The sequence below is a fragment of the Macrotis lagotis genome, chromosome 3 (assembly GCF_037893015.1).
Source record: "Macrotis lagotis isolate mMagLag1 chromosome 3, bilby.v1.9.chrom.fasta, whole genome shotgun sequence".
In the NCBI taxonomy this organism is placed as follows: domain Eukaryota; kingdom Metazoa; phylum Chordata; class Mammalia; order Peramelemorphia; family Peramelidae; genus Macrotis; species Macrotis lagotis.
In genome coordinates, this window is record NC_133660.1 from 67,536,768 (window position 1) to 67,551,419 (window position 14,652).

At 36.9% G+C, this 14,652-nt stretch overlaps 1 protein-coding gene across 3 annotated transcripts in view; it reads left to right on the forward strand.

The window, feature by feature from the left end:
* FAT1 (FAT atypical cadherin 1) overlaps positions 1-14,652 on the forward strand; it is a 170,871-nt gene that overhangs the window by 114,821 nt on the left and 41,398 nt on the right. For all 3 annotated transcript variants that reach the window (XM_074228791.1, XM_074228793.1, XM_074228792.1), the window contains exons 8-10: positions 6,108-6,383; positions 6,479-6,689; positions 10,548-14,615. In XM_074228791.1, coding sequence (XP_074084892.1) covers positions 6,108-6,383; positions 6,479-6,689; positions 10,548-14,615 — 4,555 coding nt within the window. The remainder of the gene's footprint in view (positions 1-6,107; positions 6,384-6,478; positions 6,690-10,547; positions 14,616-14,652) is intronic.

Consider the following 14,652-nt stretch of genomic DNA (forward strand, 5'->3'; position numbering starts at 1 on the left):
CCTGACTCCAGGGCTGGTGCTCTATTCACTGTGCCACCTCGCTTCCTCTCAAATGACTTTTTGAAGTTTTAATTACATGTCTTATTGCAAAACAATAATAGCAGCATATAATCTTAACGATTCTTGTTGATGCCTAAGAAATGGTCTTATTTCAAATCTTTTTTTGAATATATATATTTCACTACTCCCCTTTTTCTCTTTCCTCCCCCTCTAACAAATATCTATATCTAAAAATCGTTACATATCTATATAGAAGAATTAATATAGCTATAGGTAAATATAACCATATCTGTATGCAGAAATAAGAACAAAATCAAATGTTTGTATTTGCATATATAATTATATATGTATTTGATTCTATCAAATGAGATGTTAGCACACTGCCTGTTACATAGTGAGAACTATAATAGCTATAACTACATCAGTAGATTTATATAGTTATATGATTACTCCATCCATTTTCTTCTAGTGTACTTTACTGCAGTAGTGTAGCTCTAAAATATTCATCAGTCTAACCCTACAACAAATATTTGTTAACCACTGTGAGGAATTAAAAAGAATGCTAGTCATCTGCAATATTTTATTCATCCATGGAAATTAAGATAACTGGGAAAGTACACAATTATACAGCTTGTTATAAGTTGAAAAGAAGGCAGACTGTTTAGAAGTTATACCAATTAGAAATGCTTTGGTTTAAAAAAATAAAACTAAAATATTTTCATTATGTAAAAATGATGTTTTCTATTACTTTGATATTAGACACTTTGTACTATAGCTACAGGCCATGCACATCTGCAAGTAATTTCATTGTCATGGTTTTATCTAAATTACTTGCTGAAAAATAACTAGGCAGTATATGAAAGCTTATAAATTTATATTGAGCTAAATCACAAATGCATGATGTACACATAGAACAAACAAACTGGAGCCTTTTGTGCTGATGTTTGACAGTCTTGGAAATGACTAGGGAAGAATAGTATTAAAAAAAATCAAATGTTAGAGAATGGAATCCTTTTGGATTACAGTGTTCTAGCTTTAAATCATAATGTTCTGACCTTAAATAAGAAAGATTTATTTATTTTCTTATTGAATCTACTTCCACAAAAACCATTTGTTGCTGGGTTTTTTGTTTGCTTATTTTCAGGATGCTGTAACTTGTAGTGCTTTCTTAATAATCTATGTATATTGAGTAGGATAATGGCCATTTAAAGTTAATTGTAGTTATTTCATTTCACCTTAGTCATAGGATATTCAGTGAGCGTTTATGCAAAATTGATAAAAAAAAAAATAATCTGTTTTAGAACCAGTTTGACAGTGGCCAGTATAAATGCTGGCCATTATTAAATATTCATTTTTTTTCAAAAATTGTTCTGTGCAACATCTGGGGTAGCAGAATACAATAGTTTTCATAGGACTAAAATCTTCAGGAAAAACAAAAATAACAGAAACTTGATGAAGAAAAATAGCTCCCCAGTGCACCTATTAGAACAAAATTGCTTAAAAGTTTTATAAGGAAATAAATAGTTTAAAGACTTTTGAATATTATATGACTTGCAGGTGGTGTACCCCCACTTGGAGAAAATCCTGTATTTAGGAATCCATAGCTCAGTAAATGAAGTATGAAAATGATCCTTTTTATGGGGCCCTGCAGTGTGACCACTGGCTCTCATCACAATGAGCTTATGAGGGATAATAAAGAAACCCAGTAGTAGAACCCCCTAACTGCACTCCCTGAGCTACTTAATCACTAAGAGCACTGCTAAATGAATGCACTTAGATGGCATAGGGAAAAGCTTGTATGTGAAAAGAAAACATGCCTAAGGACAGAGACAGATAGAGCTAAGCAGACCCCGCAGGGCCTCTCTCCCTGCCATGGCTCTGGACCCAAGGTATGTAGTTTCTTGTGTCGGGGGTTTCTGTTTTTGTTTCAGTTTCATATTTATATTCTATCAATTTGGGAGGCAGTTTGTCAGAAAGGGCAGCTTGGGCCCTGCCTGCTGCCCCGTTGCACATATGAAGCTCAGAGTAGCAGTGGGATCCAAGGTCCAGAAGGACTAATGAAATAAGTCAGCAAAGCAGGAGCAGTTATAAGGGGAGTGAGGTCATGAGGATGAACAAGAAAAACAGATAAAGTCCCATGGAATTGGATTGCGGATTCAGTAAATGTGAGACAAAGTTGGGGACAGGGTCACAGAAAAGTCATTTGTCAGGGCAAAGTCTTGCAGGAGAAGGGAGAGTCAGGTTTGCTGAGCTAAATTCTGGAACACTGAAGTCAGAACCAGGGTGGCTGAGAGGGAGACAAGCTAGGGAATAGGTCATAGAGAAGAAAGACCCCCCCCCCAAGTTGAATTTTTGGCACCACCTGGCATATAATGTGCTGACTTGGCAGCCAGGTCCTCTGGGCCCAGCCCACCTGTTTCTCCCTTCCTATAGCAGTGTTGTCATTCTTCTTCATGAATGATTGACTGAATGAAGTTCTTACAACACTGGGTTAAATGCCGGGATTCTAATATAAAAGGAAATACTGTATTTCCTAATGAGGAAGTAGAGCTCACTGTGGTTCAGAGGGGTTGGAGACAGAAAGGAATTGGTAGAGAAACGAATCACCCCCCCCACACACACACACACTCACACACTCTTGCTCCCTTCCTTTGTCTTCCTTGGCAAGGTGCCCTCTCCCCGGGCAGGGTCTCCCTCCAGGGATAGTACTGTAGGATTCTGGTCTGGTCCAGTCTGTCCTCATCTCTGCTCTGGATGCAACCCCACAATCTGGTGACAAGAACACTGGAGTCAGAGTCAGGAGAGAGCTGAGCTTAAATTCTTCCTCCAACACTCAATTAGAGGGTGATCAGCTAACCACCCTGAGCCTTGATTTCTTTATCTTTAAAATGGGATTAGCAACAATAATGATGATGATGATGCCAACAGAAACTCATTTTTGTAAGGGTCAAAAGAGTTGTTTGTAGCATCCTCATCAAACCTTTAAGTCTGTGAAAATGTGAACTATTATTACAGCATAAACAGTTTGCTTATTGGTTTGGGGATAATAAGGACATGGGATGCATGGTTAACACTTTAGATGATACCATCAAGATCCCAAAAGACCACGACTGAGATCAGCAATGGGTGGTATCTAATAAAAACCCTTGGTTCTTCTCCTTTCCTCCCCCCTAAAAACCCATCTGAATAAGTTTGGAGGCACAGGAAGCTAATGTATGACTTCAATCAATTAATCATTGTTACGTACCAAGGAGACACAAGACTTGACAGCAGTTAATGTAAAAAAAACAAACAAAAACTTATGAACCCTTTCTTTTAACAACTCAGTGTATAAGTCCTACACCAAAATCTAAAATAGTATAGGAGAAACTAAATTAATAAAACATTTATTAAAATAAATACTATGTGTACTCTCCTAGATACTTGGAATACGAAGACAAAAAAACAAACAACATTCCCTACCCCAAAAGGTCTTACATAAAGAGTATTCCCTCTTTCCCACCCCAAGTGTTTGAGAATTTAAGCTACTTTAATAGAAGAAGCAGTATAGAACATGATATATCTGGAGTACAATGACCAGTTCTGACCACTACCTTTTATCAAATACAATTTGGGCAGTGTGCTAAAGAGGGTGGACAGGATAGTAAGGGGAAACTCAATGGATGAGAATCAATTGAAAACCTATCTAACTATCTCAGAATTGATGGAAGGAACAGAGGATGTTTAAACTAGAGAAAAGAAGTGAAGGGAAAGAGACAATAACTTTCTTTTTTAAGGTATATATTTAAAGGGTTTTCATAGGAAGGAGGGAGAAGAGAGAGGTTCAGTAAATGGAAGCTTGTGAAGATGTCAGTTTTAGACAGTTAGATGAGGGGAATTCCTGCAACAACTCAAGTTGTTCAGAAGTGCTGTCTGGTCTGGGGTGTTGAGTGGTGTTGAGACCCCTCCCACTTGCAGTCTGTGAGTGAAGGTTAGATGACCTTGTTAGGTCTGTTATAGAGGAGGATTTCCCTTCAAGTTCAATCTGGATTGGATAACCCTTGAATTTTCTTCCAAGTAGCATCTCAAGATCTAGGTTATGGAAGGAGATGTGTAGGGATCATTCAGTCCACCTCTTCTTTTCCTTCACTGCCCTCCTTTTATACATGAGAATCAAAGCTGGGGTGGCTAGGTGGTGTAGTGGATAAAGCACCGGCCTTGGAGTCAGGAGTACCTGGGTTCAAATCTGGTCTCAGACAGATACTTAATAATTACCTAGCTGTGTGGCCTTGGGCAAGCCACTTAACCCCATTTGCCTTGCTAAAAAAAAAAGAATCAAAGCTAAGATCAGACAAAATAAATACTTGAATTGGGATTCAAGCTCTCTTCCTCCCAGTTGCTATTCCATTATGTGTACTAGAAGTTTATTTTCTTTTCTTCCTGTAGCTTCTGAAATATTAAGGGCAAGACATATACTCAATAAATAAAAACTGGAAATTGTTTTGTCTTTAAAACACATGATTTTATTATACATTCTACATTCTTAAGTAAGATTTTAAAACATTCATAGGATAAAACCATGATAAAATATATGATGGAAATTGTTGGAAAAACCAATTTGCTTTATAACCAACCTTTCTGGAATACATTGTTCTATTAAGAAAGGTACCTATATTAGACATTTAATTATAACTAATAAAAATATTTCATATGTATGGATCTTTGCTTAAGTATTTTTTTTAGTTTTTTTACAAGGCAAATGGGGTTAAAGTGACTTGCCCAAGCCCACACAGCTAGGTAATTATGTGTCTGAGGCCAGATTTGAACTCAGGTACTCCTGACTCCAGGGCCAGTGCTCCTGCTGCTGCCCCTTAATTATTTTCTTACATTTGAATTTTAAGAATCCACCCCAGACTTCATGTATTTTTTATAAAGCCCCATGATTATTCTGTTTAACTGAGTAAATGGGTACTGTAAGGTGTTTTTTTCTATAATACTGAGTTGAGTTGATTAGCAAATAATGACTTGTTTCCTTTTTCCATGTATTTCCTCACTTTACAAATAATTTCATCTCCAGAGTTAAATACTTCCACTAATTTAGCATAAGGCTGAGTTGGCTTTTCAGAAGCTGTTTTTGTTTTTACAAGAATCCCCCCCCTCCATGGTTTTATTAGCTTTTAAGGTTATCATCACAATTGGTTTCGTTTAATTACGATAATTTTTTTTAAATATATCTGGAATTTCCATTATAAAAGCATCAGTTTATTGTTGAGGTTGGTATTTGTGATTACAAATAGGGTTAGGAAGTGAAAAATAAGTGTTCAGTTTCTTAATAAATATATTCAGATGCTAAAACTTGATGACTAAAGGTTTGTGATTTATTCTACAAGTGGGCATCATAGTGTAAGAAGACTTTGTGTCAGTATTTGAATTGTGCTCCTAGGATTCATGAGCAAGTCATTTAACCAACTACTTGGGCCCTCCATTTCCTCACTGCTACAATGGAAGCAACAGTACTTGCATTCTCTCCTTCCTAGAATTGTTGTGAAGAGTGAACTTTGCCAACTTTAAAGCACCATGTGAATGTAAATTATTATGTTTCATTTAAGTTTGATTTTTATTATTGCAACCTGGATTTTTTTTAAAAAAAAGAAAACATTGACCCTTCTGTCTTTAAAACTCATAGGTAACCATAGATTTCTATAAATATTGGGGGGGTGGATTTTAAAGTTTTCATTATACTTGTGATTTCATTGGTCTAAGGAGGTACCTTCCCCTCTCATTGAAAAGAGAAGCAGCATCATATCAATTATATATGGGAAGTCATGCAAAACATGTTTCTTTTTTAGCCACATTGCAAAAATTAGGCAAGAAAAATGAAGTGAAAAAAGTGTCTTTTATTCAGATATTATACACTTGCAGTTCATCAGTTCTCTCTCTGGAGGTGGACAGCAGTTTTCATCATGAATCTTTTGCACTTGTCTTGGGTCATTCTCTTGATCGGAGTAGCTAAAGCTTTGAGAGATGACCATCATTACAATGTTACTGTTACTTTCCAGGGTTCTACTTTTTTCCTTATTCTTTAAGCATGATAGCTTTACTTAATACTGTTCACATTTAAATTCCAGGTTCTCATCAAAGTGATAGACACAAATGACCACCGTCCTCAGTTTTCAAAGTCAAAATATGATGTCCTCATTCCAGAAGACACTATGCCTGAAACGGAGATTTTGAAAATCAGTGCCACAGACAAAGATGAAAAAAACAAATTGATCTATACTTTGCAGAGCAGTACTGACCTCTTGAGCCTCAAGAAATTCCGTCTTGATCCTGCAACTGGGTCCCTTTATACAACTGAGAAGCTCGATCATGAGGCTGCTCACCAGCATATTCTCACTGTGATGGTGAGTCTTCACACCCCAGTAATGGGCTTGTCCAATATATGTATCTGTTATTGATGCCCCCTAACAGCTTTGTTAATGCTATGCCTCTGTTTTAGGTTCGAGACCAAGATGTCCCTGTCAAGCGCAGTTTTGCCCGTGTGGTTGTTAATGTCAGTGACATGAATGACCATGCCCCCTGGTTCACCAGCTCCTCCTACCGGGGTCGCGTTTATGAGTCTGCAGCCCTAGGCTCTATGGTATTACAGGTTACAGCCCTGGACAAGGATAAAGGAGAAAATGCTGAAGTTTTGTATTCTATAGAATCAGGTATGTTTAAAGTGGCCTAAGGTTTCTGTTTAGCTGAAGTTCACTGGGATCTTTTCTCACCTCATCCCATACATTTTCAAATTTACTGCTATTTTATGGAAAGCATTCATATGGCATATTTGCATTTATCCTTACAATAGATCAAACCTGTTTTCATCAGCCTACTTTCTCTCTACCTCTTTAGGAGGGTTTGTTTCTTATAGAATAGACTGTAGGGTTGATTCAGGCAAGGAGTTAATAAGTCTGGTGAGGTCAGCTGTGTAAGGAGGAACAAGTAGGGTAGTTCCTCATATTGATGCAGGTAAGAGTCTTAAAGGTCAGTGTGACTGCTGAGAAAGATCAGTGACCTGATGCTGCTAGGGAAGAGTTAGCTCTCTGCCTGCTGCCCATAGGTGGCCCTGGGCTGCCAGGGTTTTCCTAATAAAAACAAACACTTAGACTAGGTGTCCCAAAAGTTTTTAATGGCTTTAGACTTTAATGGTTTGAAGTCTTTGAAAGGCAGTAAGGCATAGCTCATAGTAAGCTGACTTCAGAGTCAAGAAATCCTAAGTTTACATCATACTCCTGGCATATCCTGACTGAGTGGTCCTGGGCAAGTGACCTGACCTCTCAGTGTAGGTAACTAAGACTAGGAATTATAGAGCAAATGCCTATAGAACCAGCTCTGTTTTATTTTTAACCTAAATATGAGACTCTGGCTGTAATCTTTTCCAAAGTTGATATATTATAGAGAATTCTTTAACATTTATTGTTGCTAAGCTGTTACTTGAAAACCTATGAAAGAGTTTTCTCCAGTTTCTTAAAAACCATTTAATAAACTAGTATAGGACTAGTATGAGTCCCTACTCAGAGCCTCCACAAACACACTGGCATTAGAATTCATGGCATTCCCTCCAAGTGCATCTTGCCTCTAATTTAAGTTAGGGACAGAGATGATGGGATTACCTAGCTACAATTAATAGGATAAACCCACATTTTAGTGCTCATTTGAACTTGCTTTTGAATTTTCTATATTCATGCTAGTACTTCTCAAGCATTATGAGAAGATGAAGAAAATACTGAAAAATAATGCTTTTTTTTTCTGGGCAGTTTGTTTTCCTCAAGGTCACTCTTAAGTTAATACTAACTGGTTTTTTATTTATACTCATTTTAGAACTTTTTTTGGAAGAGAGTTCTTCCTCCCTAATCATTCTCAATTTTTACAGTGATCATGAAGTATTAGGGTCCCTTTTTCTGAGCATTCCTTCAAAGACAATATTTGTACATATTTTGAATTTATACATTTTTTCCTAGACCTAAAGAGTAATTGATATATAGACCTATCCTACAATTCAGATAATCAGAATCTTAATTAAATTGGGAGTTAGTGATCATAAAAACATCCTTCCTTTAATAATTTTTTTTGGAGTTGATATGCTTTATTACTTAATCTGGTTAAAGATCAACTCTCATTTATATTCTCAGAACTCAAAATAGAAAGCAAGGGTAATAATGGTGCCTTTAATGGAACTTTAAAAATTTATTATACTTCAGAATCAGTACCTTTGAGTTAAGACAAGTTGGTTTCAGCCTTCCATAAATGTAGCACCTAGACCAAAGTCTAAGGCTAGCATTCCTCTGATGCATTCCTGAGCATTCCAGTAGAATAATTTGGACACAGACACAAACAGACTGAATTTTTGTAGGAGTAAATGTTAAACTTTTCCTTGGCTTTGTTTTTGCATAATTGTTAACAACTGAGAAGCTCAAATATGATGGTTGGTACCAAAACATATGGCAAGCACATTCTTTAGATGTTTGCAATGGTTGATAGGATTAGTAATCTGGTATTCTAAGACTGGAACTGTGTCCAAAGTCACAGTTAATAGAAAAAGATAATAAATCAACAACCTACTCATGCATAATCTGAACATTTTTTTTTTTTAGAAAAAGCCATTGTTACAGATTTGATGATATAAAAGTTATTTTCATGGCCCTATACAGATACTTTCTAGGAGGCAGTTGCTATTTAAATTGTAGCTCAAATTTTAGTTTGGAGCGGTTGGCATCATTTTTACTGTGAAATCTATTTTATTTCATTCAAATAAAGGGTTTATTCATAACCACCCACATTTGCTACACATCTTGTGGTACTCATTAATTTTCAGAAGACAAATCTTAATAATAATAGTTCACATTTATTTAGCACATTAATTTTTGCAAAGAATTTTAAATATATGAACTCATTTATATTTATCTTCTTTATATTGAGAAGAAAACTAGTCTGAGAAGGATCATGCCATTGTGTCGATGCATCACATAACTAGTATCAGAAGAGAATTTGAATCTGGTTCTTTCTTGGTTCCAGAATATTTTCAGTAAATCACATTTTTCTTCCATCAAGGATATAGTCTTTGGGTTTTGAAAAGGTGATAGTAGAAGGGCCATATGTTTAAATTAGGGGAGTCATAGAATCATAGACCTAGAACTGAAAGAAACCTTAGAGTCCATTTCCAGGAAACCTGAATAGTTTTTGGTGTCCTGGACATCATTGGCAAATTGGTGAAACCTGTGAACCTCTTCTCAGAATAATGTTTTAAAATGTATAATTTAAAATATAATTACAAAGGAAACCAATTCCAGAAATAACCATGATTAAAAAAAGTTCACAAATCCAAAGTTAAGAATCTAGTCTAATATTTTATAGCTGAGAAAATTGCTTACGTTACTTTCCCAGGATCACACTTATACTCATTATAGTCAGAATTTGAACTCAGGTCCTCAGGCTCCAGGGCTCTTTCCATGGTACAACCTTGATCTTTGGGGAAAGAGACAATTATACAAAGGAAATTTCATGATTAGTTGAGTTTTCACTGGACACTTGTAAAAATAACTTTTCTCATGTGATATTGTTTGTTTTGGTTTGTTCAAATAAGACAGATTTTGCTTTTCAATATTGTTAGGTTTTTACAGCATCTTACCCAGAGTGATATACAAACTTCACTAAATCCCTCTAAAACAAATTTTTTTATGAAAATGAAAATACAGTCAAAAGTTTGAAAATTAGTTAAAATTTAACCAGTGAATAAGTCAGCACATTTATTGAGTGTTTATCACATTTCTACCACTAGGAAGGAGGTTAAGGATGTTCTGAATATTATTTGCAGATTAAATTTATTTATGTCGTATTTTGTTGGGTCACAGAATTTATTCCTTTAGATACCTATAACTAAAGTGCATTCAGTGGCATTAAATATAATTAAAAAAAAACCTTTATATAGAGAATAATAAAATTAGCTTGTTATTGTAAGAAGTTCTGCATTATAAAGGCAAATATGTTCAAGAATGATTTAGATTAATTATTGAATATCTTGATACTAGATTTGAGAAAGTAGGGATAATTTAGTTAGAATACTTCCTAACCAGTGGTAGTCACAAGCCATAAAACACTGAATTCCATAGACCATCATTTTGGCCCAGTATATTTTGCAATTTTTGTATTTACAGAGAAACTATGAGTAGATTTTCTATGAATCCATATTTATAATTAAGCAAGAAAATTCTTCTGTTTCAAGATGAAATGCTTTCAATATTCCTCTGTCGATTTGGTTTCTGAATATGTATTTCAGATACCTGAAAGTGTCTCTGCTCTTAACTGATCTTTTCAGTTCTTTCTTCCTTGCTGCATCATACTGAGAATTTCTTGAGAGTAGAGATTGGTTGTTGTTGCCTTTATATCTTCAGCATTTTTTAACATCCTTACACATAGTAGGTGCTCACTCAGTGTTGCTGATCTTTGCTCTAAGACTGATCATTACTCAAGATATTCATATAAATAAAACTTTCTTTTCTTTTTCTTTCTTTCTATTATTTTTGCAGGGAATATTGGAAATTCCTTTACTATTGATCCTGTCTTAGGTTCTATAAAGACTGCCAAAGAGCTTGACCAGAGTACCCAAGGAGAATATGATTTGATGGTGAAAGCTACAGACAAAGGGAATCCTCCAATGAGTGAAATGACTTCTGTGCACATCTCTGTCACCATCTCTGATAATGCCATCCCCAGGTTTACCTCTAAAGAATACTCTGCTGAAATCAGTGAAACTGCCTCCATTGGTAGCTTTATTGGGATAGTCACTGCATACAGTCAGTCCTCTGTGGTGTTTGAAATAAAAGATGGAAACATAGGTGATGCATTTTATATTAACCCCATCTCAGGAGTTATCATTACTCAAAAAACTCTGGACTTCGAAACTCTTCCCTTTTACACCCTGATAGTGCAAGGCACAAACATGGCCGGTTTGTCCGCTAACACAACAGTTTGGGTGCATCTCCAGGATGAGAATGACAATATGCCTGTTTTTATGCAGGCTGAATACACTGGACTCATCAGTGAATCGGCTTTAATCAATAGTGTGGTCTTAACGGATAAAAATGTCCCACTAGTCATTCGAGCTACAGATGCTGATAAGGAATCCAATGCTTTGCTTGTTTATCAGATTGCCAACCCTTCTGCCCACAAATATTTTGCTATTGATTCAAGCACTGGGGCCATTCGAACGGTACTCAGTTTGGATTACGAAGAGATGCGGATTTTCCAATTTACTGTGCAAGTCCATGACATGGGAACCCCTCGTTTATTTGCAGAGTACGCAGCCAATGTGACAATACATGTCATTGACATTAATGATTGCCCTCCTGTATTCTCGAGAATGTTATATGAAGTATCCATTGTGGTGCCAACATACAAGGGAGTCAAAGTCATCACTGTAAATGCCACAGATGCAGATTCAGTTGCTTTTTCACAATTGATGTATTCCATTCCTGAAGGCAACATTGGTGAGAAGTTTCTAATAGATCCTAAGACTGGCACCATCACTGTACAGAACACAACCCAGTTAAGAAGTAGATACGAGTTGACAGTCAGGGCTTCTGATGGCAGGTTTACAAGCCACACTTCTGTAAAAATCAATGTGAAGGAAAGCAAAGAGAGTCAGCTAAAGTTTACCCAGAACTCTTACTCTGCCATTGTGAAGGAGAATTCCACAGAGGCCAGGACCATTGCTGTTATTACTGCTATTGGGAATCAGTTAAATAAGCCTCTGTTTTATCATATCCTCAACCCTGATAGCAGATTTAAAATAAGCCACACATCAGGAGTGCTCTCAACCACAGGCATACCATTCGATCGTGAACAGCAAGAGGCTTTTGATGTGGTTGTGGAAGTGACAGAAGAACATAAACCCACAGTGGTAGCACATGTTGTGGTAAAAGTCATCATAGAAGACCAAAACGATAATGCTCCTGTGTTTGTTAACCTTCCTTATTATGCTGTTGTTAAAGTCGATGCCGAGGTGGGCCACGTCATTCGCTACGTGACAGCACTTGACAAAGATGTTGGTAGAAATGGGGAAGTGCACTATTACCTTAAGGAGCATCATGAACACTTCCAAATTGGACCTTCCGGTGAAATCTCCTTGAAAAAAAAATTTGAGCCAGACACCTTAAATAAAGAATATCTCGTCACCATAGTTGCAAAAGATGGTGGTGACCCAGCTTTCTCTGCTGAAGTCATTGTGCCAATTACAGTTATGAACAAAGCCATGCCTGTTTTTGAAAAGGCTTTCTACAGTGCTGAGATCCCTGAAAATATCCAGTTGCATAGCCCGGTTGTCCACGTACAAGCCAACAGCCCAGAAGGGCTTAAGGTCTTTTACAGCATTACAGATGGAGATCCATTTAGTCAATTTATTATCGACTTCAACACTGGAGTTATAAATGTCATAGCTCCTTTGGATTTTGAATCTCATCCTGCATATAAATTAAGTATCCGTGCAACAGACTCCTTGACTGGGGTTCATGCTGAGGTGTTTGCTGACATAATACTTGAAGATGTCAATGATAACCCTCCGGTCTTTGCACAGCAGTCATACTCTATGACTCTGTCTGAGGCGGCTGTAATTGGAATGTCTGTAGTTCGAGTTCAGGCTACAGATTCAGATTCTGCCCCCAACAGAGGGATTTCTTATCATTTGTTTGGGAACCATAGCAAAAGTCCTGACCATTTTCACATAGATAGCAATAGTGGCCTCATTTCATTGGTGAGAACCCTGGACTACGAGGTGACTCAGCAGCATAAGTTGCTAGTAAGGGCTATTGATAGTGGCATGCCCCCATTGAGTAGTGATGTGATTGTGACAGTGGATGTCACTGATCTTAATGATAATCCACCATTATTTGACCAGCTCCTCTATGAAGCTAAAATAAGTGAGCAAGCCCCCCATGGACATTTTGTCACTTGTGTGAAAGCCTATGATGCAGATAGTTCAGACATTGATAAACTAGAATACTCCATCCTGTCAGGTAATGAGCATAAGAATTTTGTAATTGATAGCAAAACAGGCATAATCACCCTTTCAAACCTGCGCCGACAGACCTTAAAGTCATTTTATAATATCAATGTTTCTGTGTCTGATGGAGTCTTCAGGAGCTCAGCTCATGTTGAGATTATTGTAATCCAAGCCAATTTGCATAGCCCCATTTTCATGCAAAATGAGTATGAAGTAGAACTGGCTGAAAATGCCCCTTTGCAGACTCTAGTGATTGAAGTCAAAGCAACTGATGAGGATTTTGGAATTTATGGCCAAATTACTTACCATATTGTAAATGACTTTGCCAAAGATAGATTTTACATAAATGAGAGGGGGCAGATATTTACCTCTGAAAAGCTTGACCGTGAAACTGCAGGAGAAAAGGTAATTGCAATTCGACTGATGGCCAAGGATACTGGAGGAAAGGTTGCATTCTGCACTGTCAATGTGATCCTTACAGATGATAATGACAATGCTCCTCAATTTCGAGCAGCTAAGTACAAAGTGAATATTGGCTCTGATGCCCCAAAAGGTACATCTGTCATCAAAGTGCTTGCATCAGATGCCGATGAAGGATCAAATGCAGACATCACATACTCCATAGAAGCAGATTCTGAAAGTGTCCAGGAAAATTTAGAAATCAACAAATTATTTGGAATAATTACAACAAAAGAAAGCCTGGTTGGCTTAGAAAATGAAGTTTTCACTTTTGTTGTGAGAGCAGTGGATGGTGGATCTCCCTCAAAAGAATCTGTTGTTCCAGTTTATGTGAAAATCCTCCCACCAGAAATCCTCCTTCCCAGATTTTCAGAGCCTTTTTATACCTACACAGTCTCAGAAGACTTGCCTATTGGAACTGAAATAGATGTTATCAAAGTAGATCATAGTCAACCTGTGTTATACAGCTTAACCAAAGGGAATACACCTGAGAGCAATGGGGATGAGGTCTTTGTTATTGACAAATATAGTGGGAAATTGAAACTAGAAAAGAATCTTGATCATGAGACTACAAAATGGTACCAGTTTTCAGTAGTTGCCCAAAGCACCTATGAAGACTCTGAAGTTGTTTCTTCTGTGGACATCAGTATTCAGGTGAAAGATGCTAATGATAATAGTCCAGTTTTAGAATCCAATCCATATGAAGCATTTATTGTTGAAAACCTACCAGGGGGAAGTAAAGTCATCCAAGTCAAGGCAATGGATCTTGATTCAGGAACCAATGGCCAAGTCCTGTATAGTTTAGATCAGTCACAAAGTTTGGATGTCATTGAATCTTTTGCCATAGACATGGAAACTGGATGGATCACAACTCTTAAGGAACTTGATCATGAAAAGAGAGACAAATACCACATCACCATAGTTGCATCTGATTATGGGGAAAAAGTTCAGCTGTCTTCCACAGCAGTTGTAGAAATTTCTGTAACAGATGTGAATGACAACCCTCCGCGCTTTACTGCAGAAATTTACAAAGGGACCGTGAGTGAAGATGACCCACCTGGTGGTGTAATTGCTATATTAAGCACCACTGATGCTGATACTGAAGAGATTAACAGACAAGTGACTTATCACATAACAGGTAAAAAAGAGAAATATAATCATTTAATAGATATGGT